The sequence below is a fragment of the Silurus meridionalis genome, chromosome 8 (genome assembly GCF_014805685.1).
Source record: "Silurus meridionalis isolate SWU-2019-XX chromosome 8, ASM1480568v1, whole genome shotgun sequence".
Taxonomy (NCBI): domain Eukaryota; kingdom Metazoa; phylum Chordata; class Actinopteri; order Siluriformes; family Siluridae; genus Silurus; species Silurus meridionalis.
In genome coordinates this window covers 16,229,410-16,255,291 of record NC_060891.1, presented here as the reverse complement: position 1 = coordinate 16,255,291, position 25,882 = coordinate 16,229,410, and the positions used below count along the sequence as shown (strand labels likewise).

Sequence of the window (25,882 nt, the reverse complement as noted above, 5' to 3'; positions counted from 1 at the left end):
GTGTCTAGACTCTGCTTTTTGTATTTTTATATTATTAGACCTGGTGTATATTCAATGATATTTAAAAATGGTCAACCAAGTAAGCAGAGTTAACCACTCTAATGCTAATGCAAGACCAGGTGTAACTCTACCCAAACCCTACCACTCTATTACTGCATTGCCCTGATTTTTCAGCAAGGCCAAAACCCATCTACAGGGCAATTTCAGAAGTATGTTGCAAACGCTGGCCTAATCCCTCTGAGGCAGAGATGGGTCCCCTCTCTATCCTTAAGGATTTCTCTCTCCCCTGCCGCTTCTCCCATCCCTCTCTTCATCTCGTAAGGATTAGCAGCCGGCAGCAGGCACAGGGCCGTCACATCCCTCCGGCCTGGTGGAATATGAAAAGCTGGATAAGTGTTAGGAGAAATAAATCTTATTCTCACTTCCCTGCTATCCTTGAAGTGAATGCTCAGAATAAGATGTGCTTCGTTATATCTCCACGCCTGATACGCTTATTGAATCTTTCCTGATATTGATAGAGTGCTGATGTTAAAGTAAGAGAGGAAATGAAATCGCCTCTCTAGACGATTTAGGCCACCCCGAATGTTCTTGAAATCATATTCCTTGGATTTGCCCCCTCACACATAATGATGTGTGTATAATTTGGCTTTAATGCCCCTATACTGACTGTAATCTATCGAAATTCAGTGATTCTGAATCGACTAACTTGGTTAATGTGTCTGCTGGTATGCCTCATTTCTCTCAGACTGTGGCTATTTTTGGGGGGCAAGCGGCAGGATAGGCCTTTGCGTCAGAACAGAGGTGCATTCTGATTTAAATACGTTTCCCCCAAAAAACATCTGTTGCCTGAGAGCCATAACTCAAGCTGACACTAAAGAGGAGCTGTGTGTTTTGTCTGGAAGGCAGCGCTATTATTTTAGTCTGCAGAGGAAAGGGCCGGGAGTGGGCTCGGTGGCTGAAAGGCTTGTTTGCGTGGACACTGGGCTTTGTGGCAGCTGGATGTCGAAACACTGGGACTTGTCAGGCAGCAAGGATGGTTTACATTCCTAGTAAGTGTCCTTCAGTCTTGGTATGTGCACATGGAGAAGAGCACATATGGACCGGTCTAAAACAACCCGACTTACAATAATACTCAGCAAGTGGCTGTCGCATCACTGTTTATACTGTCTGTTGCTCAGTCTGTCTGTCTGTCAGTGCTGCCTTCACGTCTACTGCTGTGAAAGAGTGGATGGTACAGAATGTTTGAGGGTTAGAATGTCACACATGTTATATATTGGTGATCGTTTTGTAGCTTCATTGTATAGTTTTTCCCTTATGCATGGGTGGTGTGTACTAAGTATTTTAGCACACACATCCATGTGTGGGTATTTTCTCATAAAGTTTTTTTTATATTATTTTTAACTTTAAAATGCACCTCAAATGAACGTGTTTCCCTAAGGATTACATACAGAGAGAGTAATATCAGTGGTGTGTGCTTTACAGTAAATGTAATAACAACTAAGTCGGAAGGCTAGTATCCTGCTGAGATTTCACCTCTCATTGAACAGCTTTAGTTACACACTGTTTCACTGCAACATGCTCTTACCGAGTCTGCAAGGCACACTGTAAATATTAGTACAGCTCTGTATGTTAAATAATAATAGCGTATAAATTGTGTACAGGGTGCGAAGTTAGTTTATTTTACTCAAAATACAAACAGTAGGTAAATAAAAGGGCCAGATCCGGAATAAACATGAACAATGCATTGAGTTTGACCTTTTCTTTGTCCTTGCATGTATGTATTGGTTAGATGAGCAGTCCAGACAGGAGCTGCAAATTGAATAAGAAAAATGTTGAAGAGACACTGGACTGAAAATGAATCATCCGAGAGGAAGAGTTACAGAAGAGCTGATTGTATTCTCCCTCGCTACAAGTTGTTGTTAGTTATTCCATGATGTGTTCCAAATGCGTCCTTGTTTCAGCGTCTGTATCTTCCTCTCTGTAGTGCAAGTGCCTGGAGCAAGAGCTTCTTCACACCAGAGAGCTGAGCCAGACCAGCAACACCTGTCAATTGAATGTGGTAAACAATCAGGAACGGGTACGCAAGGTAAAAACTATATGTATGCACATCTAATGACCCCTTCTGCACTCTATATTCTTAAAAAAATCCTCAATCCTCAGCCCATTAACTAATCAGTGCTATCATTTATTAACTTGTATTGATTTAGAGTGGGAATAGCAGTGATTAGTGGGACCATAGTGGTAGTGTTACCCACGGTTTTAGGTGACAGAGGCTGCTCAGCGAGCTGCGATGCTTCGCTACATGTCTGTCGGGGAGGTGCAGGGCAAACACAGCCCTGTTTGATTTGCTGTATTTATCTGATGCAGCCGGAGCCCTTGAGTTAAATGCAGAGTGCTGTAAAAGGGCCGTCATTAGATAGAGCTGAGTAAACAGACTCTGAGAGAGGACGTTTCACCAGGGGAGCCGTGTCAGGGCCACGACCTGGGCCACTGCCCCATGCACACCAATTTCACTTTAACTCTCTAGCACACTTTCGTAGGAAGTATATGAGTCCTATTTATCTGAACTATAATGTTTTAACCTGCGGCTTATGTAAGAGATATTCAGCATTCCGCATGCTTTATGTAGTTTTCATCTTTTACACAATTTTATTTTAGCTTTACAGTAAATCTCAGAATTTTGAACAAAAAACACCTCTCTGTATAGATATTAAATATAATTTAACTGTTTTACATAAATATATAGAGTAATTTTTTACTAGTGTAGTTTTATTGGCTTTATATTGTATCATACACGATTTACTGTTTGATCTTGACATGTATGCAAATAACCCTGTGTTTGTTTATAAATATTTGTCATTGGATTTGTAGATTTATGTTGTTTGATAAGAAGGCAATCATTTGAATTCGGAACTGAATTGGTGCAGTCAATTGGCCTGACATTGTAATTCTATTATTCAATTAAAATTTATTTTTGTAGCTAAAACAATTGCTTTACTTGGTTGTGACCTCGTCATTTATCATTACAATTATTACGCAATATATATCATGAAAGTCCAGTTTGAATATTTGGGCAAAGCTTCCCAAGGACTTGCTCTATGTTCTGATTTACAATTAAGGTGGTTCGAAGAATGGCTTATTAGGAAATATATTAAAATTTTGTTATTAATGTAGCACTTGGTTTTTCTTTAAATCCCCTTAATTACAGATTGACTCTTGGGATTACAGAGCAGGGTTTTTAATTTAAAATGAAATGGGAACAGCTGTCAAAAAATTACTCAACAGTGTTAGGAACATATTCACAAAACAATTTAAAAATGAGCAGGACCGCTACTTATCAAATGACATTTTACTTTATAAAAAAAAAAAAAAGTGAGAAAATTTCATAGAAACTGTTGTACAAACCCCTATTCAAAAATCTTTATATCAAATTTGGAGCACATAAGCTTTTAGAGCTTTATCCAGGATGAATATTAAGAGGTAGGTTTTAAACTGTCACTCATATCGTTAACACTTAACTGTAAATGTTTTTTTTTTTTTTTTTTTTTGCAATTATAGAATGAGGAATAAGACACTTGACATGGCAGAAAGTTATTATGCTATATTTCGCAAAGTTAGCAGGTTATTTGCCAAGAAATTGTCACTTTGAGTTTCAGTTGGAGAAAACCTGAGGCTATTCTCTCTCTTATCTCTTATTTCATCTCTGCTTTACCTTTGCAGAAACCTGTTAAGCAGCCATTTCTGAGTCCTTTACTGAATGGATATGTGGGGTATATGTGTGTGTGCGCACATTCGTGAGGCTTTAGGGGGCTCTAAACGCCTAGGGTGGAGTGCGGTTGTGGGGGTTGAGAATGGGCTTGAAGTGGCTGCGGAGGTCAGTAGAAGTGGGCTGTTGTTGAGGGCTTTGCCCTTGCCCTGAACCACCTGTGTTTGCTCTGCAGCTTTTCTCTCAGAGCACTGACGGCCACACAGTGATCACACAAACCTGCCCCGGGTTTCCAAGCTGCTAACACACTAAACAGTTATTGCTGCTTCCTCTAACCTCTCAGAGATCAACCACCATCATATAAATATGATTTCTTTTTTAATATCCTTATTTTTAATATATTGGGTGAAATTATAAAAGAAATATGAAACACTATTTGTCTGTTGTTTGATAAGAACTTTTTTAAATAACGTAAAATTTAGAACAGGTGAGTCAGGTGACAGTTTTGATTCACTTTATGCTAATGGACAATTGTGCATACTGTATAAGACACTCCTAACAGACCTGGGTTATTTATTATACCTTTCAGAGATTAGTGTTACTGTTGGTTTTTTTCCTGATCTCTGACCACTTTGCTCAGTAAATAATACTTTAGACCAGTTATACTCTATGCCAACTCTTCTGTATACATCATGATTTATTTGGATTCTGGCTTGATCAAGTGAGAAAGACCCTTGTTCTCTCAACAAAGGCAGTTCTCTTTATCAGGTGACTTTGAGTGGAGAGTAATTTGGGTTTTAGAGTAAATGTAGAGTGCAGGTTGTCAATATTGCAATGATAAATCTAATAAAAAATAAAAATCCTCTCTACATTAAAGAAGATGGCTGATTAGTAAATAAGCAATGAAACTGGTATGCAATCAGAGTGCAGCACCCCTGATGGTGGGTGGCACTGCTGACTCTCCCTACTGGGGCCGAAAGGCCATGCTCTGCCCAGCACTGCCCTACCCAGCAGCCTTTCCTAAAGGTCAAGGCAGCCACTCTCCTGTACACGGAGTAATCTCTCCAGGTTAAAACGCCACTCTGTGGACCTCATTTGGATAATATTATAATGAATGCTGATAAAATACATATGATTAAAAGAATCCGGCTTTGAAGTTGAGCTCCGCTCCCTGTTGGAGAAAAGTACATATTGACTTTAGAGGTTAGCGTCTTTTTGATGTTCTCTTTGACTTGTGAGACCTGCACTCCGGTAATTAGAACGATTGGGCTGCAGTGGCAGAAGCTGCAAGCACTTAGGGCAAAGGTGTTTATAGCACTCACCATACAACAGGCATTCTGCAACTCCACATCATATGGCAGCTTTTTCTTTCTGTACAAAGATCCAGCTTTTAAACAGAGACAGCTCTTATAATTATTTGATTGCTGAAATCCTACTGGGGAAGTCTGTACACAACAGGATTGCAGGTTAAACCCAGTATGTTATGAGTAATACAGTACTCCTTTAGTCTGAAGATAGAGCGAAGTGAATCCCATTCACCTATTCTATAACACAGGGGAAATGTATGTCTGAACACTCCAACTCTTACCATAAAAACTATTAAATACATTTGAATGCAATTCAGGTACTCGTTTTATCCCTGTTTTTTTTTTATTATTATTATTCTTGACCCCTTCACCTTAGTCTGTCATGCTTTGTATCTTCCTCTGTATTTCCTCCCTCTCTTCCTCTCATCATACAGATAGTCAGTCAATCGCAGGCATTTACAGTAGGGCAGGTTTTTGTGTTTGTTTAAACAACCTTCATTGTCTGTCCCTGCGCTCCCAGCTGCTGGGAGGGTAAGAGCAACAATGGATCTGTTTCAACGGCTGGTCATTAGCAGGAGCTTTAGTACTGGTCAGGTTTAAGCAGCGGACAGTGTTTGCCCAGCCTCCCCTGCAGCCTGTGTCACCCAACATGCTGTCTCTGAGTAGGTGCTGAATGGGAAGACAATAGATTGAATTAGATCCCCCTTGGAGTGAGTTCCTCACCGTGTGTGAGTGAGAGGAAGGGAATGAATGAGTGTGTGTATGTGTGTGAGAGTGTGAGTGGAGAGAGAGAAAGACAGAGAGTGAGTTACATAAAGAAAAAGTTTGGCAGCAGAGGTAACACACCTGAGTTCCTCTGTTTCTTCTCAATGAGCAATTAATATTGGCAGTTGAGATAAGAGAGGTGCATGTGTGTAATCAAATTACAGTCCAAATAATGTGACATTATCAACACTGTGTTGGTTCCGAAATGAAACTGATTCAGAACTGCACGATGTGTTATATTCAGCAATAAAATGAAATTATCTTTCAAACTGTTGTCAAAAAGTCTTTGTTGTTTTATAACCAACTAACTAACAAATAAGTCATTTTGATATTCCTGTGGCTTGTTTTTTAAACGCACACTACTCTGTGAGTAGATGCAGGGAGAGTTGGAGGCTGTACAGAGAGAGAGGGATATGGCTCGGGAGCTTGGGCGCAAGTTAGAGGAGGAGCTCCAGTCTCTGCGTTGGTGCCACAGGTGGGTCATCCATACTTACAACACACCCACCACAGTTCTCATATGTCAAACACTCACTTCAAGCATGCTTACTTCACTATTTAATTTTGCATTAGTAATTTAGCAGACCTCAGATAATTCCGTAAAGCAAATTATATGATAAGAACCAAAGAACTTTGCAATTGTACTGAATTTTTTTTTTTTTTACAAAGGAAACTCAAACAGTATAGATTATAAAGTCATACCAACAGTACATAATGCATTTTTTTATATATAAATACACAAGTCTCGAGCACTCCTCCCAGTGGAAATAAAGCTACATGTACCCGTGACTTTCCTTCGTCCGTTACACTTTGCTTTTGCTTTTTCTTTTTTTTTATTCTGGGTTTTTGTTTGTTTGCTCTCCTGTGAAGGCTTTCATTCTTTCTCTGCTTCTATCTCATCATTCTTCTCTCTTCTCTTGTTCACACTTTCCTGAAAGAGTTAGCCCATACGGTGTGCTCCATTTTAACTTCTTAATAAAGATCTTTATATGCCAGCTCCCATCATCACTGTTCTTCTTATTAAAGCAGGCAGAGAAAAAAAACATGCATTGAGCCAGCTCAGCAGCACAGTCTAACAGATAATAAATACTAAAACTAGCTTTAATATGCACTGTGAGCCTTGGTGTGGAAGGTAAGGGAAAAAAATCTGAAAATAGCTGAGGTGAATCATTTTACCATTCGAATGGGAGAAATGCATTTGAAGATGTCCAGCCAATGTTTTTTTCTTGCAGCGCAATGCTTTCCTATGCACTCTTGCAAACTGTTTGTAGATTTAAAGGCCATGGATTATTATTATTATTGCTTTACTCTGGAACCCTGTAAGGTATTAACCACAGATTTTTCACTAGCACCTGACTCGGATTGTTTTGGCCCCTGATGCAGTACATTTTACATAGCACTTTTATACGTCAGAGCACTTTGGTACGTCGCTCTGGACAAGGGCGTCTGCTAAATGTCAAATGTAAATGTAAATTTCAAGAACTTATTTGAGACATTTGCACAAAAGAAAGCCTTTGAAACAGAATCAAGGTCTAAAACAGGTGCACTAGGTTGGACTCCCACATGTCTAATCTTTTCATCAGGAGTCATACCCTTGCATTTTATCCGTCAGTCTGTTAAAAATCTGAAATAGGATCAAATACATTTGGCTCCTAAACTGGTCCTTCTTGTTTGCAGAGCTGGATCCTGTTCCTGTGAGACATACATCCTTCTACTTTAAGGATCCTTTTTTGTTGTTGTTTTGTTTTTTATTCAGCATGCACATGCATTCACAAAGATATTACTGGTTATGGCACATGGGGCAATCCCTTTCCCGCACACCGTCTGTGCTAGAGGAGGAAAAGGCAGACATTGTATTCACCCACACAATCTGTATTGTGTGAGACAGGGGGGGTCAGTCCTGCTCCTGCTCCCTATCAATGTGTCTTTGGGGTTGGACCTTTTAAAGGAAGAATTCTCCAGACCCAACAAAGGCCAGAAGATATGTTTGCTCTCAGGATTGCCTGGCCAGCTCCATTGTGCCTTTTAGGATAACAGACAGTCCAAGTCAGATGAAAGACCAGAGAATAGATGAGTACACGCAAGCTGGAATGTCAGTCCTGTGAACCTTCTGCTTTGGCAATTTCATCCGCTTTACCCAGAACTATACTGTTATGAAAAACACTGAGGTGATTTTGTGCAGCCAGTTTGGTTTAATGCGTTGTCGTTGGCTGGGCCATGCTGAGGAGGTCAGGCTTTATGTATGTATAAGGTGCTTTGTTTGAGCGTAAGCCAGGAGCAGAGGGAGTCAAAGCTGGACTGGACATGGATTAACACCCTGGTCCCCATACGGTTCATCTCCTCAGAGATCACTCATCATCACTGAAAGCAACACCCCTGCTTGTCAACACCTCAGCTCCACAGACATGACTATATACACTGTATGTATAATGTTCAGGCAGGATTTTTCTGGCCACATGACAGATTCTGTATGAATTTTTTTTTTTTTTACTTTCTTTAAAGCTCTGGATTTAACTGGATTGCTAAATCTAAAGAACGAATCTAATAATACTCATACTCATTACATATTTTCTACACATCAGTACACACCAGCCTTAGGCTTGTTAGTCATACTACAGGAAGAAATTTTCATTTTGTGTATGCCAGATATGTAGAACAAAACCAGGAATTGTTCTCGGTATACGTTTGGATTTGTTTTCTTTGCCATTCTGTGCTACAAATTATATTTTGTGGATTTCCTAAAATGCCTCTCAGCTAGTGAGGAGAAAATATCAGGACACAAAATCAAAACTCAGCAGTGCCCAGGTTTTTTTTTTTTTTTTTTGGGTGAACATTGCTAGTGTGGTTAGCGTTGAAATTGTGTGTATGGGAAATCATCCTAACTTTTATCCAAGAGTTGTTGAAGTGATATATGGCTGTTGAGGAGGGTTTGAAGATGAGGTGTGGTTGCAAGTTGGTTTCTGTCCAGTGAAGGTTGCTGTGAATACCTGCACTTAAATAGGTGGTTCCATTGCACTCTCTCTCTCTCTCTCTCTCTCTCTCTCTCTCTCTCTCTCTCTCTCTGCTTGCACTTGCTTCTCCATGTTAAAAGTTTGCCGCAGGTACATCTCAGTTGAAAGGCTATTTTACATATCCTCTTTGATACCATGTTGTGCGGATGTTAATATTTAACCCCTTCCCACAGTCGTAGAGGCAGGTTCTTTGGGATCCGGCCCCTTTGATTAGTTATCGTATGATTCTAGTTAATGTTTTACTTGGTGCCAGACCTGATGTCTGCTGGCCCATATAGAAACTAGAGTAACACACAAGCCATTAAACCTTAGGCAGGTGTAGACAAGCACACAATGACTTATCAAAGATAAGAACAAAACAGGAGCTGTATAAACCGGCCTGCCGATGGCTATGTTACTCCTAGGAACTGAAATGCAGTATATTTTATTTTTCAAGCTTTTTTTTTTTTTAGTTTTGCATGCATGTTTTTCTTTAGTCATTAAAGAAACTTCAGTTTCTACTATTAGTCATTATTAACGTATAATTTTGAAAACAAATATGAAGCTGGTAGAAGCTCACAGAAGCCTGTGAGATTGTTTGTGTTGTCAGTCTACTGTGTATCTCTGGTCTTCATTGACCAGTTTCTGTTTGTGCTGCTCACTTGTACAGTTAACAGGTTTCCCCCGTACTAAACCAAACATGCTTAGGACCATTTAAGGATTATTTATTTAATTACATTTAATGGCTTCTCATAAAACACTTGGAAAGGGGGCTGGGGTCGAGAGGAGACTCGGTCGAGTGTACATGTTTGTGGGTGAGAGTAGGAGGGAGGATAAGATAATCCATCGTAAGCATTGCTTCTCTGCCCTTGTTTGTCACTGTCATTGGACCTCCGTACCCAATATGTTTACATTTAATTAAACAAAGCACACAACTTTACATCACTTCTTTGGCTATCAATATCACATCAGAATTGATTGGCTCTTGCTTTCAAAAAAAAGAAAAAAAAGAAATAGGGAAAGGAGAAGCATGACATGGAAACCTTTTCGAAACTAATTAGAAGGACAAGAGGACAGAATGAGTAATATGACATTAAGGCATAAACACACACAATGTTGAGGCTAAATGACACACACCAGTGGCAATCAATCTAGCCTCATTCTGTCAGGAAAACCACAGCAGCCCTCTTCTGGAGTGGAAGCAGAAAAGAGAGGTTTAGGTCGCATTGTTGTCTAAATGTGTCCCTTTATTAGGTGTATAATGTGTTGAGGTTTCTCTGTTTGTATTGGGTCCTCCACCTGCCCAGGTTATTAATGACATATATATGGTATAATAAAAGACCTTTAAGATCTGTAACTGACAGGGGTACTTATTTATATGCCTGACTGGAAATAAGCATGCTATTCTAGTTATTTTATGCATGATGTCTTTCTTTGCGTTACTATTTGCATTTTGTTTTTGTTTTTTATTATGCACATGAATTGAATTTTAATGCAGGTATTATGTAGTTAGTCCAAAAGATTTTAGATGTTTTATGGACTATTTTTCTTTTCTGTCCAAGCATAATGTTAGTATGTTTTCCCTCAGAAAGCCTTATTTTAAAGCCACTGAACTCTCTCTCTCTCTCTCTCTCTCTCTCTCTCCTTCCTTCTTCTCTCTTGTAGCCCTGTAATTTTTCACCAATGTGAAACTCACTGTGACAGTGCTGCAGCACAGTTATGCAGGCTGAACTATAATATATTCCACTGCCATTCTGCTGCATTATTACCCCCAGATATTGTCTCGTGTACCGACCTTCTGTTCCAATATTAGATATGTCAGTTGGCTCATGGTGTTGATACAGTTTTACCATTTCTCACCTGCAGATAAACTGGGAGCATGCTCTCATTGTATGGGTCAAGTTGTGTGTTTGTGCAAGGAACTTTGATATAGTATTGGCCATTGGTATATGTGGTGCTGTGAAGGAAACAATAGGAAACCTTAGGCACTCAGTTAAACAAATATTACTGTGATGTTTTTTACGAATATTGTGTAGTATGTATATCTATAGGTCTGTTTCTATCTTTCTGTTCATTTGACTGTCTCTAGCTACTGTATATCAATTACTGGTGCAGCAAATTCTATCATTATAATAGTAACACAGCATCCCACAATGGACAGGGTAAATAGGCCCTTTCTGGTTACTTTTTTTCTCAGATTTTGTGCATTATAATTTTTTACACTTTTTATCATTCTTACACATTAAAGCTTTATTTTTTGTCTCAGTGCACAGCAGAGCCAAACAGATGAGTTTTGCAGGAAGGAGACACTATGCTTGTCCTCTTCCACCCGTGTTAAGGACAGCAGCACAGTCCAAGGACAGAATCTGCTGAGCCGTGTGCAGCAGCTCACTTCAGAACTTCAGAACACTCAGACTCGACTCCGGGTGACACAGGAGTCTGAAAGAGAGGCCACTGAAAAAGTGCACAAGTAAGTACAGCCAGACAAATAAACACTAGATTTTGTCCTTTGTAATGAGCACCAGCGAGAGCTTTCAACTGAAATAAATCAAACTGAAATATATCAAAGGAAGACTGATTATGGCTCCCACTGGTTCATCATCATTCCAAAAGCTGAAGATTATTTTTTGTTTGCATAGAAATGTGCTGTTTGTTACAAATTTCAATTTATTAAGGATTTACATGAAATTAGTTCAACACACATTCCCATAGAAAAACAACTTGATGTGTTGACAAGAAATCAGAAATTGCAACATCATATCTCCTGAAGAGTTTCCTGATGCTAAAAGCATAGTTAGAAATATCCAACATATGAGCATTTTTCCAAAAATATTAAATAAACATCTTTACAGAAATCTTAAATATACAGGGTACTGTATATTTGTATTGAATCTTAATATTTGTTTCTAAACCTTTCCATTTCTTTTCACTGAATCATCTGTATTTATTTGCATTATTATTTCTTCCTTCACATGAAAATTACAGAATGCAAAGCTTGTTTTACACTTCAGTGTAACACCTTGTACTGCTGCTCTTGTTTCTGCATTGACTGTAGCTAGCTTCTGTAAGTTAGTCCCTCTCTCATCTCTCTTTCTCACACACACACACACTTTCTCACTCACTTCTCTCTCTCACACCGGGGCTCCCCGCGAAAAGCAAACATGGCTTGGCCTGCTGATCTATTTACACGATGAATTAACGAACTGGGGGGTGGGGATGCAAAGCGGAGGGGTGCTCAAAACCCTAAGAGAACCCCCATCACCCAGCATCAGCATGAGAAGCCTGAAAAGAGGGAACTTCAGCGTTGTGTTTAAACAGGGGGGATCTGAAATGGCCCTTTTTCTCTGTGGCAACATCACACACACTCTGCTCACTAATGTGGGACTTTAGACCCCTGATGTACTCAGCCATGCCCACCCCTAATGCTGTTTTTTCTAACCCTTCAAGAGCTTGTGTTAATTTTTCAATGCTTAGTAATGTAAGTAGAGAGATGAGTTTTAGCACATATTGGTGGCTCAGATAATAATGCTTTATTAGTGTGTCCCATAGCAAAGAAATTGCTGTTTAAATAATGAAATATAGGACACGTCTCTGTTTTTAGTGACTCTACTGTGCATTTACCTAGTATTTTACTTTCACAGTGCTGAGTCCAGTGAGGGTGCCTGTATTACTTGTCTGTTTGCATTTACACACTGATTTAGAGGCATGACCCCACCATGTCCACAGTGCAAGGTTCAACTATGTGTGAATCACAGTTACTGCTGTAAAGGGAACATCTGTCTCACCACTGTGTTGTGCCATATTACTGGAAGTAGAAACGAGCGAGTTCTTCACATTCTGAGAACCGTCATGTTATTTATTCCCCTGAATTCTGAATCCGTGCCAGCGTCCCTGGCTTAAGGCTTCTCATTGCCAGACACTGTGTAGTGGCCACACTCTGGATCAGACTCCTTCTTCTTTTCTTCAGCTATAGATTTGTTGGCCAAAGAAGAGGCCTAAGCCTGGGAAGGGGCATGGCTGTGAGAAAGGGGAGAGTTACATATTTTACAGGCTGAATGTGAGTAAGGACAGAGACAGGCAGCAGTATTAGTGTGCAGGGCAGACAGTGGCTCAGGGTGGGGGATATAAACTGCTCACACCTGAATGCTAGCTGACATGCTGATGGATATGCCACCGTCAGTGGAGTCTGGGTGGCTGTAGGAAGCAGCTCTGACGTGGGCCTCGTCACACAATGGTGAGAAGAATGTAAGACTGAGGCAGCGCATTATGCTGGGGGGAGGAAGCACTGATCAGGCCCAGAATGTGGCACCTGAGTGCTGGCCTTACAGCCTCCATTGATGGAGGGGATGAGCTGAAAGTCTGATGACCTGTTGAATCAAACTTGACCATGAGAAACACACAAAGGCTCTTTTCATCGACTGGCTGGGCCACAAATGGGCTGTGGCTGGCATGTCTCATCAGGCCTTGGGATAGAAGGCTGCTGTGTGAACATGAGCAATATGATATAATATTGGTGTTATGATGATTTAAGGCAAAATGCTGAAAATTTTGAAGCAGCAAAATGCACAAGATTATTTAAGTACAGAGCAATCGCTTCTATTAAACATTAGACTGGTGTAAAAGTGTGATCTGTATGACTTTAATCGTTGCTTAGTGGTTTGTGTCAGAGCGGCTAATTCGAGTATTTCAGAAAGTACCGATCTACTGGGAATTTCACATACAAGTCTTTAGAGTTGATACAGAATAGTACAGAAAAACCAATAACAGTTATATGGGTGGAAATGCCTTTTTGATGAGAGGTCAGAGAAAAATGGCCAGATTGGTTCAAGCTGCCAGGAATGATATAGAAATTAATATAAACTTTTGTTAAACTGTGGTGAGCAGAAAAGCATCTCAGCATACACAAACATTAAGCTTTGAGGTGGGTGGTCTATAACCTCAGAATCTCGCGTTGGGTTCCACTCTTGTCAGCCGAAAACAGGAATCGTTGGGATGTGGAAGGTGGGGAAAACTCTATCTCTTTTATCAGTGCCGGTAATGTGGAAACAGCACTGAGCAATTTTATATTATGTTGTACATAGCACTGTTAATGTGGAAATTATTAAAAGTTTTTGATATATCTTATAAACCTTAGGACTCGGTTAAACTATGATTGCATTTAGGTATTGTTTATTTAAAAAGTACAATTTCCATTTGAACAAAGCAGGTGAAGCATAATAGCTTTACCAAAAGTGTCAGGTGGGAAAATCTGTGATGTTAAGACCACAATCTTTTGTTACATAGCTCAAAAATACAGAACCATCATTGTTAGATCTTGCGTTTTTTGCTTTGCTTATCAGTTTTGGCTTATAAATTAAACCATCATTGGTAGTGGCACCAATTATACCACTTTTTGAGATACACTGCTGTCAAATAACAATTCCTCTGCTCAGCTTTGCTTACTTTTTTCACATCCACTGAAGCTTGGGGAGCTCAGTTCAGTTCAACCATGACTTAAAATGCTTATTTCTGTTTTTTAAAATTAATTATACACAGATATTACAGCTGATGTAATGGTCAAAACACTTTTTATATTCTATAGAAAGTACAGTATGCAGCTTCTGTTTACTCAGTCTTTTTGCAGGTATAATTGTTGGTTTTTCCATCTCTGAATTCTTAATCAGGATTTATCTGGTTTTATTTCCTGCTGCATTTCCAGCATATATGTTTGGGTTTATTGTTCACTTAATGCAAACTGTTTCCAAATCCTAGCAAGCACACCAGCATACCTTGGACATTTCCTGCTGAACTGTTAATGCTGCAAACATGACATTGAGTTACAGTACAACATCCTTTCCACTACGCAACAGGTGGAAAGGATGTTGTACTGTATGTGTTTGTAAGTAACAATGAGGAGAAATAAAACTAGTTTGTATATTTGTGTTCAGATTATCTGTCTGATATTGGCAAGTTTTACCTTTAGCAAGAGTGGCGTGACCTTTTATGAACATTAGTGGTTTTATGCTATACTGGGTTGACATACCATTTCTTAAGCAAGTTTTATTAAGTGTTGGTATGCAAACACATACATTTACTGTATACTCAAATACTGTTCTGCAGACATGCAAAAATATCTTGGGTGGAGAAAATACAGGTGTAGGCTGCTAAATAAACAAGGCTTGAGACAAACCACTCCCATATGCTCTGTGATAAGCAAGAGCAAGTGGAGTAGCCTTTAGAACTTGGAACATTTTTATTCATTTGATACTCTAACGTTTTGTTTGTGTTTGGAAGTTTGAAATATTTACAGAAACTAAATTCAACTCTGTGATTATTGAGTTTTGTTAAAGGATATTTAGTTGAATAAAAGAACACACAAATGGGAAATTGGTTACTGACCTCTGAAAGAATGTTACTATTATTTTTCATCAGAACATTTTACATACACCAAATTCTAGTGTAGTTTTAAATAAATAAATTTCCAATGAGAACAGCACTGAACCACTGAACTCTCTATATACCTTTTAGAAACAGATTTTCTTGAGATTATTTTTTTTAGAACTGCCTGTGCCCCACTTTGAAGTATTTACTTTTGCATGCACACACACACACACACACACACACACACTCTCTCTCTCTCTCTCTCTCTCTCTCTCTCTCTCTCTCTCTCTGTCTCTCTGTGTGCAGGCTTGAACGGCTGGTAGATGTCTTGAGGAAGAAGGTGGGCACAGGCAGTGTCCGTACTGTGATCTGACAGGCCGATGGTCGACTGGAGCAGATGGCCACATCTGGTGACCAGGCTGCTGCGTTTAACTCTGAGCAAACAGCCGAAGCCCTTTGCTCGGCAAACAAGGGCTGGAAGTGCTGCTTGCTCTCACCCTCAGCCCTTCACTTCTTTCTCATAACCTTCATACACACTTTCTCACTGTTACAGTCTCTGATCGATACTTCTGCAATTAGCAATTTTATCCCAGCTTTGTCTTTATGGTTTTTTTAATCTATTGATTTAAACAAGGTGTTTAATGTGCAATGGATCATCTGTATTTAATGATGCGGATATTTAATGTGTGACAAACAGTATAAATACCCCTAAAATAGGTCTACACCAAAACAATGTAAAATGTTTATAAGGTCTTTTTTGTAATTGTATACAGACTAATAGGTATCATATGTACAATGCAAATGTTGGATATGTTTTCAGTAGCAATAAATAAAAGGACCTTGATTTCAAGACTGTTTTGTGCTTTATAAGTGAAAAAATATATATTAAATAAGATTTTATATAAATGCAAATGGGGATTTAATATCAAAATATTTCTAATGTATTAAAATATAAAATGCTGCCTTGTAAAATGCATTTCAGATGGAGGGAAAGGTTATCTGTATTAGCTTTAAATATGATAACGTAATTACTGCTGTTATCACTACAGGTAGCAAACTTTAGTCTGTCCCTGACACTGAACATTCGCTATAGTAGCTGATTTTTTTTTTTTTTTTTTTAATGACATATTCTTTGCTATTTTTTATTTCTAAATGCAAAGAATTTTTGTTGGGTTTATACACCAGTATTGTTTTTTTTTTCTTTCATTTAAAAACTCAGACAATATTACTACTACTACTAATAATAATTTCACACAATTGTGTGAAGTTAAAATAAAATTATTTTCTGTTCACAAGTTTACTTAAATTCCATCAGATTTCTGTTAAAATGCTGTTTGTGCTCATTTTAATGTCACTGGTAAACATGATACTGGTGAAGCGCATTTAAATCCGTGTCTCTGCTTCATAATATTGATGGTTTAAAAAAATCATCTGGATTTTATTCGTTTGAAACGAAAACCTGACAGATTGAAGCCACTCGTTTTTTATTGATCATATTGATAATTTGAAACCATAAGCAAACTAGAGGAGATCCCTGGACTCCGACGGAAAACGAATCTGCTGAAGAATTCTACGGGGATGGTTTGCATGGCTGCTATTGACGGGATGGCCCTCAGGAGCCCCTTTCCACTGCACTCCATCCTTCATCTGAGGTGGCCGGTGTCGCAGGGGCCCGTGTGTGTTTTTGAGCATGATCGATTATGTCCTCAGAAACGTGTTGCATGACCCGATGGTCGGAGGAACAAAATAAAGGGAGGAGAGAGTGTGTTGCTGCTGTTCTCCTGGTACTCGGAAATTCTCGCCCTCCGGTTATCGTGGGTGCCACAACCTGGGAGTCCCTGATCTCACATCCATCTCCCTCAGCTCATCCTCTCCAAAAATACTTTTCGGTTTTTTTGTATTTAATACAAACAGAAGGATCAATGGGATCTTTATTTTTGAACGTGATCTGCGTGCACGTTGCGCTGAGGTCAGACGCTGTTGGGGTTTCTGTGCACAGGCTCGCGCCCAGTGTTATTTGGGGTGGAACTAAAGGCAATCCAGATTATCCTTCCTGAAATCGGTAGTACGATGACCAGACTACAAAACAAGTTTTTATACGCTTTAATTAAAACCGTGTTTCGACAGCCTATGCTGAATGACCCTCAGAGAAAAGAGTGACTGATCCCGTTGCTATAACGACACAAAATATTTCAAGCCTTTCTCTTTTTTTTTTAATCCCAGCTTTCTTCACTCAGACATTTTGCAGGTCACTTATAGTCTGCTATTCCATTACCTGAAATTAAAACACCCTGGATCACATCAACTAAGACAAACGGATAAGAAATATTTTTTTCAGTATTTGTAGTTGTTAGTGCGCAAAGAAATGTGATGCAAACCCCTAAAAAAGACCAAATCCCAAACTGCTAAATATAAAGCTTTTAGTGTTCTTTACAACATATTCATAATCAAGAAATGAAGCAAATGCATTTCTGAGACCTCGTATATCACTCCTGCAGTGCTCTGGTCCAGGCTAGAAACAGTGAAAGACATGGTTTTATTGCACGGGAATATAAAATCATGGAAATCATAATAATGTTTGATGCAAAATTCACTAACACATACTAACACATTTCTGTAAATTACATCTTTTTTCTTTTTTTTTTTCTTTTTTTTAGATGAATCATTATTTGATTGATTATCTGCTACACCTGATGCAGCTCATAAAGAGCCTGATATCAAGCTCCTAAATGATAGGAGAGTTGATAGAGCAGGCAATTCTTGCTAATTTCCTGGCCAATAATCTGTTAAAACCATTAATAAAATCATTAATAGCTTCATATTTTGCTATTTTAGGCATGGGATATATTATTTTTTGTCCAGCAGTGTAATATCTGAGTATGTGATATAGCTGGGTGGTGCTCCGTCTGCTGTCATGCTAAAAAAAACCTGTGCACTTCTGATGAACCTCGGTGTTCAATTCACTGCCTTAAAATACATTAGTTTTTTATTTTTTTAAATAATGACAATTATACATAATAAATAATGCATAAAAATGACCATTTGGATGGTTTTTGTGAATGCCGGTTGACTAATGAGCACAGAATACACAGATCTCATCTCAGAACGCCAGTGAGAAGACCACCAACCTGACATAGCTGATGCATATTAGGGGGCTACAAAGCCCTAATAAACTTCTCCCGTATAAAATGTAATGGAAAACCAGCTGCTTCTTAAAGCTGATTTCGGATAGGATCTCTCCCTCTTCTTTCCCTCACCCTTTCAAAGCTCCTTTCATTTGTGTGTGATTCTGGAGGGGTAATGCTTTGCTCTTTTCGTTGGCCAAGCACAATTGTGTTATTGGAGATAATTAATTCAATCCCCATCAAAAGGTATTAGAAGCGCCTTGGCCCTGTAGTGGCTTTTCTAAACTAAGAATGAAAAGACGGAGAAGAAAGGTCTTCGGGTAGACCCGCTGATGGCCGCTTCTAAAGTAAAGGGCCCTGCGCATTGTCGTCCAAATTTTTGTCCATAAGGCTGAAGAAAGAGCCACAGCTTTTGATGGAGAGACGAGAAATGCCACATGAGTTGGAAAACAAGGCGCTACTGAACTCTCCGTCCTGAACACAACCCGCTGATAACATATGTTACGCATTAATAAGCCTGAGCGCCTTCACTGACTGCGCCTGTGTATGGAGGAAGTAGAGAAGAAGAATTGTATAATATTTATAATATGTTCATTTTAAATAAAAGACAATCTGATAGAACAACTTGTTCCACCACCATAATAATAATAATAATAATAATAATAATAATAATAATACTAGATTGTTATTATTATTATTATTATTATTATTATTATTATTATTATTAATATTACGGTGCAGATTGTCTACATAATCACTGATGTGATTTTACAACTTTTTTACAATTTATCAATCACTGATCATTTATTTTAATAAAAAAAAATTGCAACTCACAATTGTGTAAGCAGGAGCAGACCACCAAACATATTTAGGTCATAATAAGAAATAAACACAATATTTTGTTGCAAACATCATAATTGTTGATAAACTTGTCATTACAGGAAATTGTTATTTACACGAAATGAAAGGTCTGAAATGTAGGATCTCTTAAAACTTAATGCAACAAAAAAAAAACATTTATTGCAACCATAATTCAAAAGCCATGTGAATAATTCTATAGATAAAGTGTTAATATTCTTAGATTGAATATTTTATCTTGGTGAAATGGGTTATCATGTGTAGATCTGGAATGTAGGTGCTCTGTTTATTATAAAAAATGTACACAAAATAAATAAAAGATCTGCAGAATGATGGCAAACAACGACGACCTCCACGATCACATAAATAAATTAAACTAAGAAATATATAAATAACTGACTTATTCGTAAACGTGTTTATATTGTAATTGTATTTAATCTAAGATTGATCAGAAGACATGTATATGTGACATGCGATTTAGTTGGCCTTAAAATTATATAATGAAATGACACACTTTAAAATAGGAGCAAATCGGAAAGATTATTTGTTCTAATTGTGTAAAATCACTTACATCATTCATCGCCGGCCATTGAAATCTGAAGCCAGTTAAAATACTATTATTAAATACTATTATTCCGCCTTATCGCTCCATTACAGCGCATCAATGTCACTTGATTCTTCTCTATTGTTTTGATTTGATCTTATCTCTTTTTAAAAGTGTTTTATATAGTCCAGGTCTCTTTGGCTCACGGGAGCTTATCAGAAATTGCTTAATATTTTTTATAAACTTACATTTAAGATTAGTTTATAGACAGTAAAGCTGGGTTATTTATAAATTGTTTTTGCTTTAAGGAAATGCAATGTTTTGATATGTAAAAAATGCATAATTAGTAAATGCTGAAATGGAGATTAAACACTGTTGTTTTATTTTTAAATAAATAAATAACCACTATTAGTGATTGCATGCGTGAATTATTTCTCTTTACGGCTTTTTCTGGTGGTTCGTATGGGCTTTTGGCTCCCTACCCGTAAATAAAATAATGTCCCACTTTATTTATTCGTCAGGGTCTATTGCACGATCATTAAACTAATTTCGTGGTTAGTCAGCCAAAATGCGTGTCTACAAAATACCACGATCAAAGTGAAATCTGTTCAGGTTCACGCGCCCGTCATGTAGGTTACGCTTGACAAAAAAGATGCTTTGGCCTCCCTATGATATTGTTAAAAATCCCATTTAAACAGCGAGCACAGCTTTTATGGTGAGAAGCTTTGAGGCTGCGCTTGTGTTAGACTTGGATTTTCTCTTGGTCTTTTACCAACACAAAGTCACAGCACACAGACTCGGCCAATGTGCAGTGCTGTGGGCACAACCCTGCTCAAAGACATGCTTTAACAATTCTCATTTTCACTTTATTATTATTATTTTTAAGATCTTGCTTTGCATGTTATCCTACTTGAATTGATATATTTATTCTTTTTTTCTTGTGTGTAAATAGTGGTCTTGCACTTGGTATTATTTACCGTATAATTCAAATGACCAGACTGAACCCTGCTACACTAAACATAAAAAAGTATTAAGAAAAAGAAATACAACGATCAAAACAAACAATATATAAACACTAATTCAAAAAACAAAAAAGCAATATATAGATTAGAAATGGGCCATAACATTTCCTTAACCTCCCCGTAAAGATCCTGAGAAATAAAAACTCAACATCATTGACTCCAAATTCACTTTGGGCAAAATCTCCAGAAGCTTCAAACATGCAACGAAACATTAACTGGCGTATTTAGGAAATAACGTGTTTTTATTCGCAGTTCATTTTCAAGTTTGATTAACTTATTTCAATACAAGTTTGGGATTAAAGTATTTTCATCAAACGAGGTAAATAAAAAAACCCAGAAAGAGAACAAGTAAAATGACAACATCCAAATACATCTGCAACAGACAATTACTTTTTCTTTTTTTTTTTACCTGCAGCACACATTCCACAAGACCATAACTGACCGTCATTTATACACACTGTAACACACGAAACATGTTGGTTTGGAGGGAAGATTACATTATTTTACAAGTTCAAAATCGTTTTTAAATACACTAGCAATTATTTATAGGTGGGTATTACAATCATTCAGGGAAAACACTTTACAATATTTTATTATACACGTACACATTATTATACTTTAAAGCAACAGTCCTTAATGCACAGGGTGCATGCAAAAATAAAATTAAGTTTATCTGTCAGCAAATGCTGAGTGCAGTAAATGATAAGACCAAACTAAGAAGTGTTAAGAACTGGCCTGGAATACACACCTTGGTAGTAAGATGCCTCTAAAGCCGAGGGGTCCATGCTCGCTCTCCCGGCCATAGAAGCACTGCCGAGAGGCAGACTGGAAGACATACCTGAGCCATAAGATGAATATTGCAACGCTTGTTCATATGCTTTCAAGTCCAGTTTGTGTTGTTGCTCCGAGGAGGACATTAAATTATTGATGGAAAACGGGTGGTTGAAAGAGTAATGGGGGTCTCCCTTTAGGTGCAGCTGAGACTCGTGGGTCATAGAGTGTGGGGGTAACGGGAGAGAGGAGAGAGACGTGGCTGAGTTGGCCACGGGGTGTATCTGTGGGCCACTGCTCTTTAGTTCAGAGTTGCTACTACCGTTTCTGTGGTCCAGGCTCGGGGGGCTTGATGACTGGTTTGCGCTGGGTATTGAGCTGGAGTCCACGGGCCCGGTCTTTGTGTTCGTGTTGTCACATGAGGGTGAGCCTGACCCGTTTTGCTCTTTCCTTCCATCTGGCCCTTTACTTCCGACAAGCTTTTTATCACATTTAAAACGCTTCTGTCTGCGGAGGTAACAGCCGTTCTCAAACATATTTCCAGAGTCAGGATGCAAGGTCCAGTAAGAGCCTTTCCCTGGCTTGTCTGGTGACCTAGACACTTTGACAAAGCAGTCATTGAAAGACAGCGAGTGTCTGATGGAGTTTTGCCACCTTTGTTGATTCTGTCGGTAGTACGGAAACAGATCCATTATCCACTGGTAGATCTCACTAAGCGTGAGCATTTTGCTGGGTGACTGCTGGATAGCCATAGTGATGAGTGATATGTAAGAGTATGGAGGCTTGGCGTGTGGATAACTTCTCCTGAATGTCTTGTTGTCCCGTGCCCGGTTAAGGTTCGGTTGGGCGTATGTCATAGGGCTCATAGTGGGGCTGATACTTGAGTACGGGTTCAGTGCGTTCATAGAAGTGTGTTGAGCTGAAATTGCATTCATGTTTGTGGGACTGAGCGCAGTGCCCATGGACGAGATCCCGCCACCCATTCCGTTCATCGCGCTGCCTGCGCTCGACTGCATCCCCGCCATAGTTCCTGGGCTCAGTCCAGCACCGAGAGCAGGGTTCGCATAGGACATGTTAAAAGAACTAGAGGTCATATTCCCACTGGTGGACATACTCATATAACTGTTCATACTGTTCATGGAAGTCAGTCCAGCATTCATATTACTGTTCGTCATGGGCGAATAAACCTGAAATAAAACAAAACATTAATCATACACTTTTATATTTTATAGGCAATTCTGTGATTGCAAATTTGTCACGCGTAAATGCGTACACGGTGCGTAACTTTAATCTTCACTCCATATTTACTCAGATTGTGTATACTGTTCCACCACAAAGACAAAAAAAGGCTTCACAATAAACAAGCATGATGCCACATTAAACAAAACTGGAAACATCAGTAGTACACAGGGATTTTCATTGACGATCATTTTTATAAGCGATGAAAAATATTCGTTTCTGCCTTATAAACTGCAAAAAAAAAAAAAACCAGTATGTATGCAAATAAACAAATTCATAAATATATAATGAATGTAAAATTTTTTATTGAATTTTACATATTTTAAAATGTATTATAGAAACGCAAATCTTATATTTTTTTCAGTAATTGACGTTTAAACGTGTTTGAAAGCTTTTAAAACAAACAAACAAACAAACAAACACAAATAAAGTTTCTCTGAAGTCCTTTTGAATATCAATATCGAATGTATATATTTTAATTCACCTGAAATCCTATTAAAGTAACGAACGAGCACATTTTCAGTAGGATATAATCAGGCAATAAGGCGCAGTGGACCAGCCGCCTCGCACCGCACACTACCGCCACCACGCGGGACCGCCGGAGTCAACGAGCTTCAACATCAAATCTAATAGCATTTTTATTTTATTTAATTTTTATTAAAAAATGTTATGAGCAATCTCGAGGAAGTAAGCAAGAAATAAACACAGGCTTTTCCCCTACAATAATAAATTAGACCTATATTATTTTTTGAATGTTTGAGTTACATTTAAGTAGTTGTAAAAGTATTTGCCATCACGGGCACTGAACTGCACAATACATACCTCCTGTGCATCGGTGTAATAGCTACTCCAGTCTGGAGTTTCGTGTCCTTCCATTTTCACTGCGCCCAGCATTACGGTGGAAATGTGCTGGTCGTCAACATGCAGGAGCCAGACTTGGGGGTTTTCACAGATTGTCCCAGCAGACGATGTGCAGTGATGAGTTTTTTGCGCGACGTTACTGGATAAAGTGAGGAACAGTCGCGAGCGCTGTGACTTGAGCGCGCGCTGGATCTTCCCCTCGCTGTTACGTAGATAGCGGTACAGCCCACTGACACGGGCTCATTTGCCTATTCGTCTACCCAACTAACACCCAAATACTTCTTGTCGTATTTGTAGGGGTAGAAATCATTAATGGTTAATTTTATAACAACACAACATTCGTCTACATTTACCTGAACATATTCAAAAGTTTACAAATCCATAAGCACCCTAAACGCAACAGCAACGACATCTAAAGTCAGACTAATCATAACTCATAACTCAAACATACCAACTATTTTTATTTTAATTTATAACATTTTTATGAATCAATAAAAACAGTAGTATATAACAAAATTGGACTGAGGAATATATGTACAGTGATGTGCATAAGGGGCTTTGTGTGTGTGTGTGTGTGTGTGTGTGTGTGTGTGACCTATACAGTATAAAGTTGAAAGAGCTCGTGCAGCACACTCCCTCCCCACCCGTTCGCGCGTAAGTACTTCCCACTGTACACCTGTTAATGAGCGAATAACAACCCTGATCATCCACTTACAGAGGATTATCTCCGAGTGATCTCTAACAGAAATGCAGCACAAATCGATTTTTCACGGGGCGAAACGAAAAGACTCTTAAAGCAGAGCAGTTTTGTGTGTGCGTGCGTGCGTGCGTGTGTGTGTGTGTGTGTGTGTGAGAGAGAGAGAGAGAGAGAGAGAGAGAGAATGCGGAAAAAAAATACAGAGCCATGAATAACGAAATTTTCCGTCATTAATACTTACTAAAATAGCTTTATCAACTGGTGTGTGTTCAAACAATAATTTTTATTTGCTTATGTAGCTATAATGTTATAATGTTTTATTCATTGCATGCTCACTGCATTTAGACTTATAGGCCATTTTGGATCAATGGTTTTGCTAAGGTACATGTATACACAAACACAGTACATCATCCGTGCACGCGCTTTTTATTTGACGTCATTAGGCTGCAAATAAAGAACGTCGAGTAATTAAGCAATTATTCATGAATAATGAATTGAAATTCTTATTAAATGAACACGTGCTTTTTGTCTCTGACATATTCTGGTGCTTTTTTGGTGCCATTTGTAATCATTTGTGCAGCTAATAGATAATGCGATTATGTTGTAAATCCAAATAGTGTAAACATTTGTTGAGATGTACAAATGTTATAACCGAATCTGTGTAATCTGTGTGTGTTGTGTAGTGTAATTTCGGGGCGAAAAGAAATAGTTTTAGATCAGAACCAAACAGAAACTTAGCCACCTTAGCTAATACTGTAAATCATAAAAATCAGTAGAGCCGAATAACTGCAAATGCTCGTTTCTGATATTACTATAGGTCAGTATGAAATTATATTTTATATTATTATTTTTTAAACCGGGGTTTATGGAGAAGCACATAGCAGTGGCATTTAATTTTCTCATGCAGTGACATGTCTTCACTGTTGAACTATGGAAAGTGGTTAATAATAATAATAATAATAATAATAATAATAATAATAATATTATTATTTATTTTATTATTTATTTTTTTACATTCATTTACTGATAAATAATTTTTCAACAGAAAGTGATGTGGGAAGATGCAGCCTCAGATGAATGAATTTATACCACCCTTTCCTACATTAGTATGGAATGTACATAGATTTTCCTCAACACCTCAAATCACCAACATCTGGTGAAAACTTTCCCACTATTACCGGTGCTAATGTAAAACAGTATTTGAACAGTATTTGCAACATTTTTCTTTGCTTGTGTGCGCAGGCAGTAGACAAACATTCAGTTAGGAAGTCCTGTTTAATACCTGGTCCATGTACCAGACATTTAAACGAACATCCTTAAGGCTAAGGAACATCCTTGGGGCTAAGGATACTTATCTTAATGTTATCTTGCAAGAAAATCTATTGTCAGGACTTTCTGACAGCTATTTTTGTTTATTCTGTGAGCTGTTATCAAATACATAATATGAACAGCAATTATGTTGACTTTAGATCGGGTGATTATTGTGACTTAATGAATAGACGACACTTTTTTTATTCATGTTTTCTTTGGGTTCTCAAATTTCCCCTCAGTCAAAAACAGTTAGATAGCTGGTCTGGTTACATTAATATTGTATTTGTGTTAATAAGCATATGCGTGTGTTTGTTTATGATGCATGGTGA

At 38.3% G+C, this 25,882-nt stretch overlaps 2 protein-coding genes across 4 annotated transcripts in view; one reads left to right on the top strand and one right to left on the bottom strand.

Annotated features, from left to right (window-relative positions):
* Nucleotides 1-15,975, top strand: part of mipol1 (mirror-image polydactyly 1) — a 45,719-nt gene extending 29,744 nt beyond the window's left edge. For 2 of the 3 annotated variants that reach the window (XM_046855783.1, XM_046855782.1), the window contains exons 11-14: nucleotides 1,985-2,086; nucleotides 6,153-6,253; nucleotides 11,032-11,235; nucleotides 15,432-15,975. In XM_046855783.1, the coding sequence (XP_046711739.1) occupies nucleotides 1,985-2,086; nucleotides 6,153-6,253; nucleotides 11,032-11,235; nucleotides 15,432-15,498 (474 nt within the window). In that variant the 3' untranslated portion in view covers nucleotides 15,499-15,975. The remainder of the gene's footprint in view (nucleotides 1-1,984; nucleotides 2,087-6,152; nucleotides 6,254-11,031; nucleotides 11,236-15,431) is intronic. The other variant, XM_046855784.1, reaches the window with a different exon arrangement.
* Nucleotides 15,976-20,895: 4,920 nt separating this feature from the next.
* foxa1 (forkhead box A1) lies at nucleotides 20,896-23,706 on the bottom strand. Its single transcript, XM_046855068.1, has 2 exons — nucleotides 23,507-23,706; nucleotides 20,896-22,632 (listed from the first exon to the last, which is right to left on the bottom strand). The coding sequence occupies exons 1-2, from the start codon at nucleotides 23,576-23,578 to the stop codon at nucleotides 21,388-21,390; spliced, it is 1,317 nt and encodes a 438-aa protein (XP_046711024.1). The 5' UTR covers nucleotides 23,579-23,706; the 3' UTR covers nucleotides 20,896-21,387.
* Nucleotides 23,707-25,882: the final 2,176 nt, after the last annotated feature.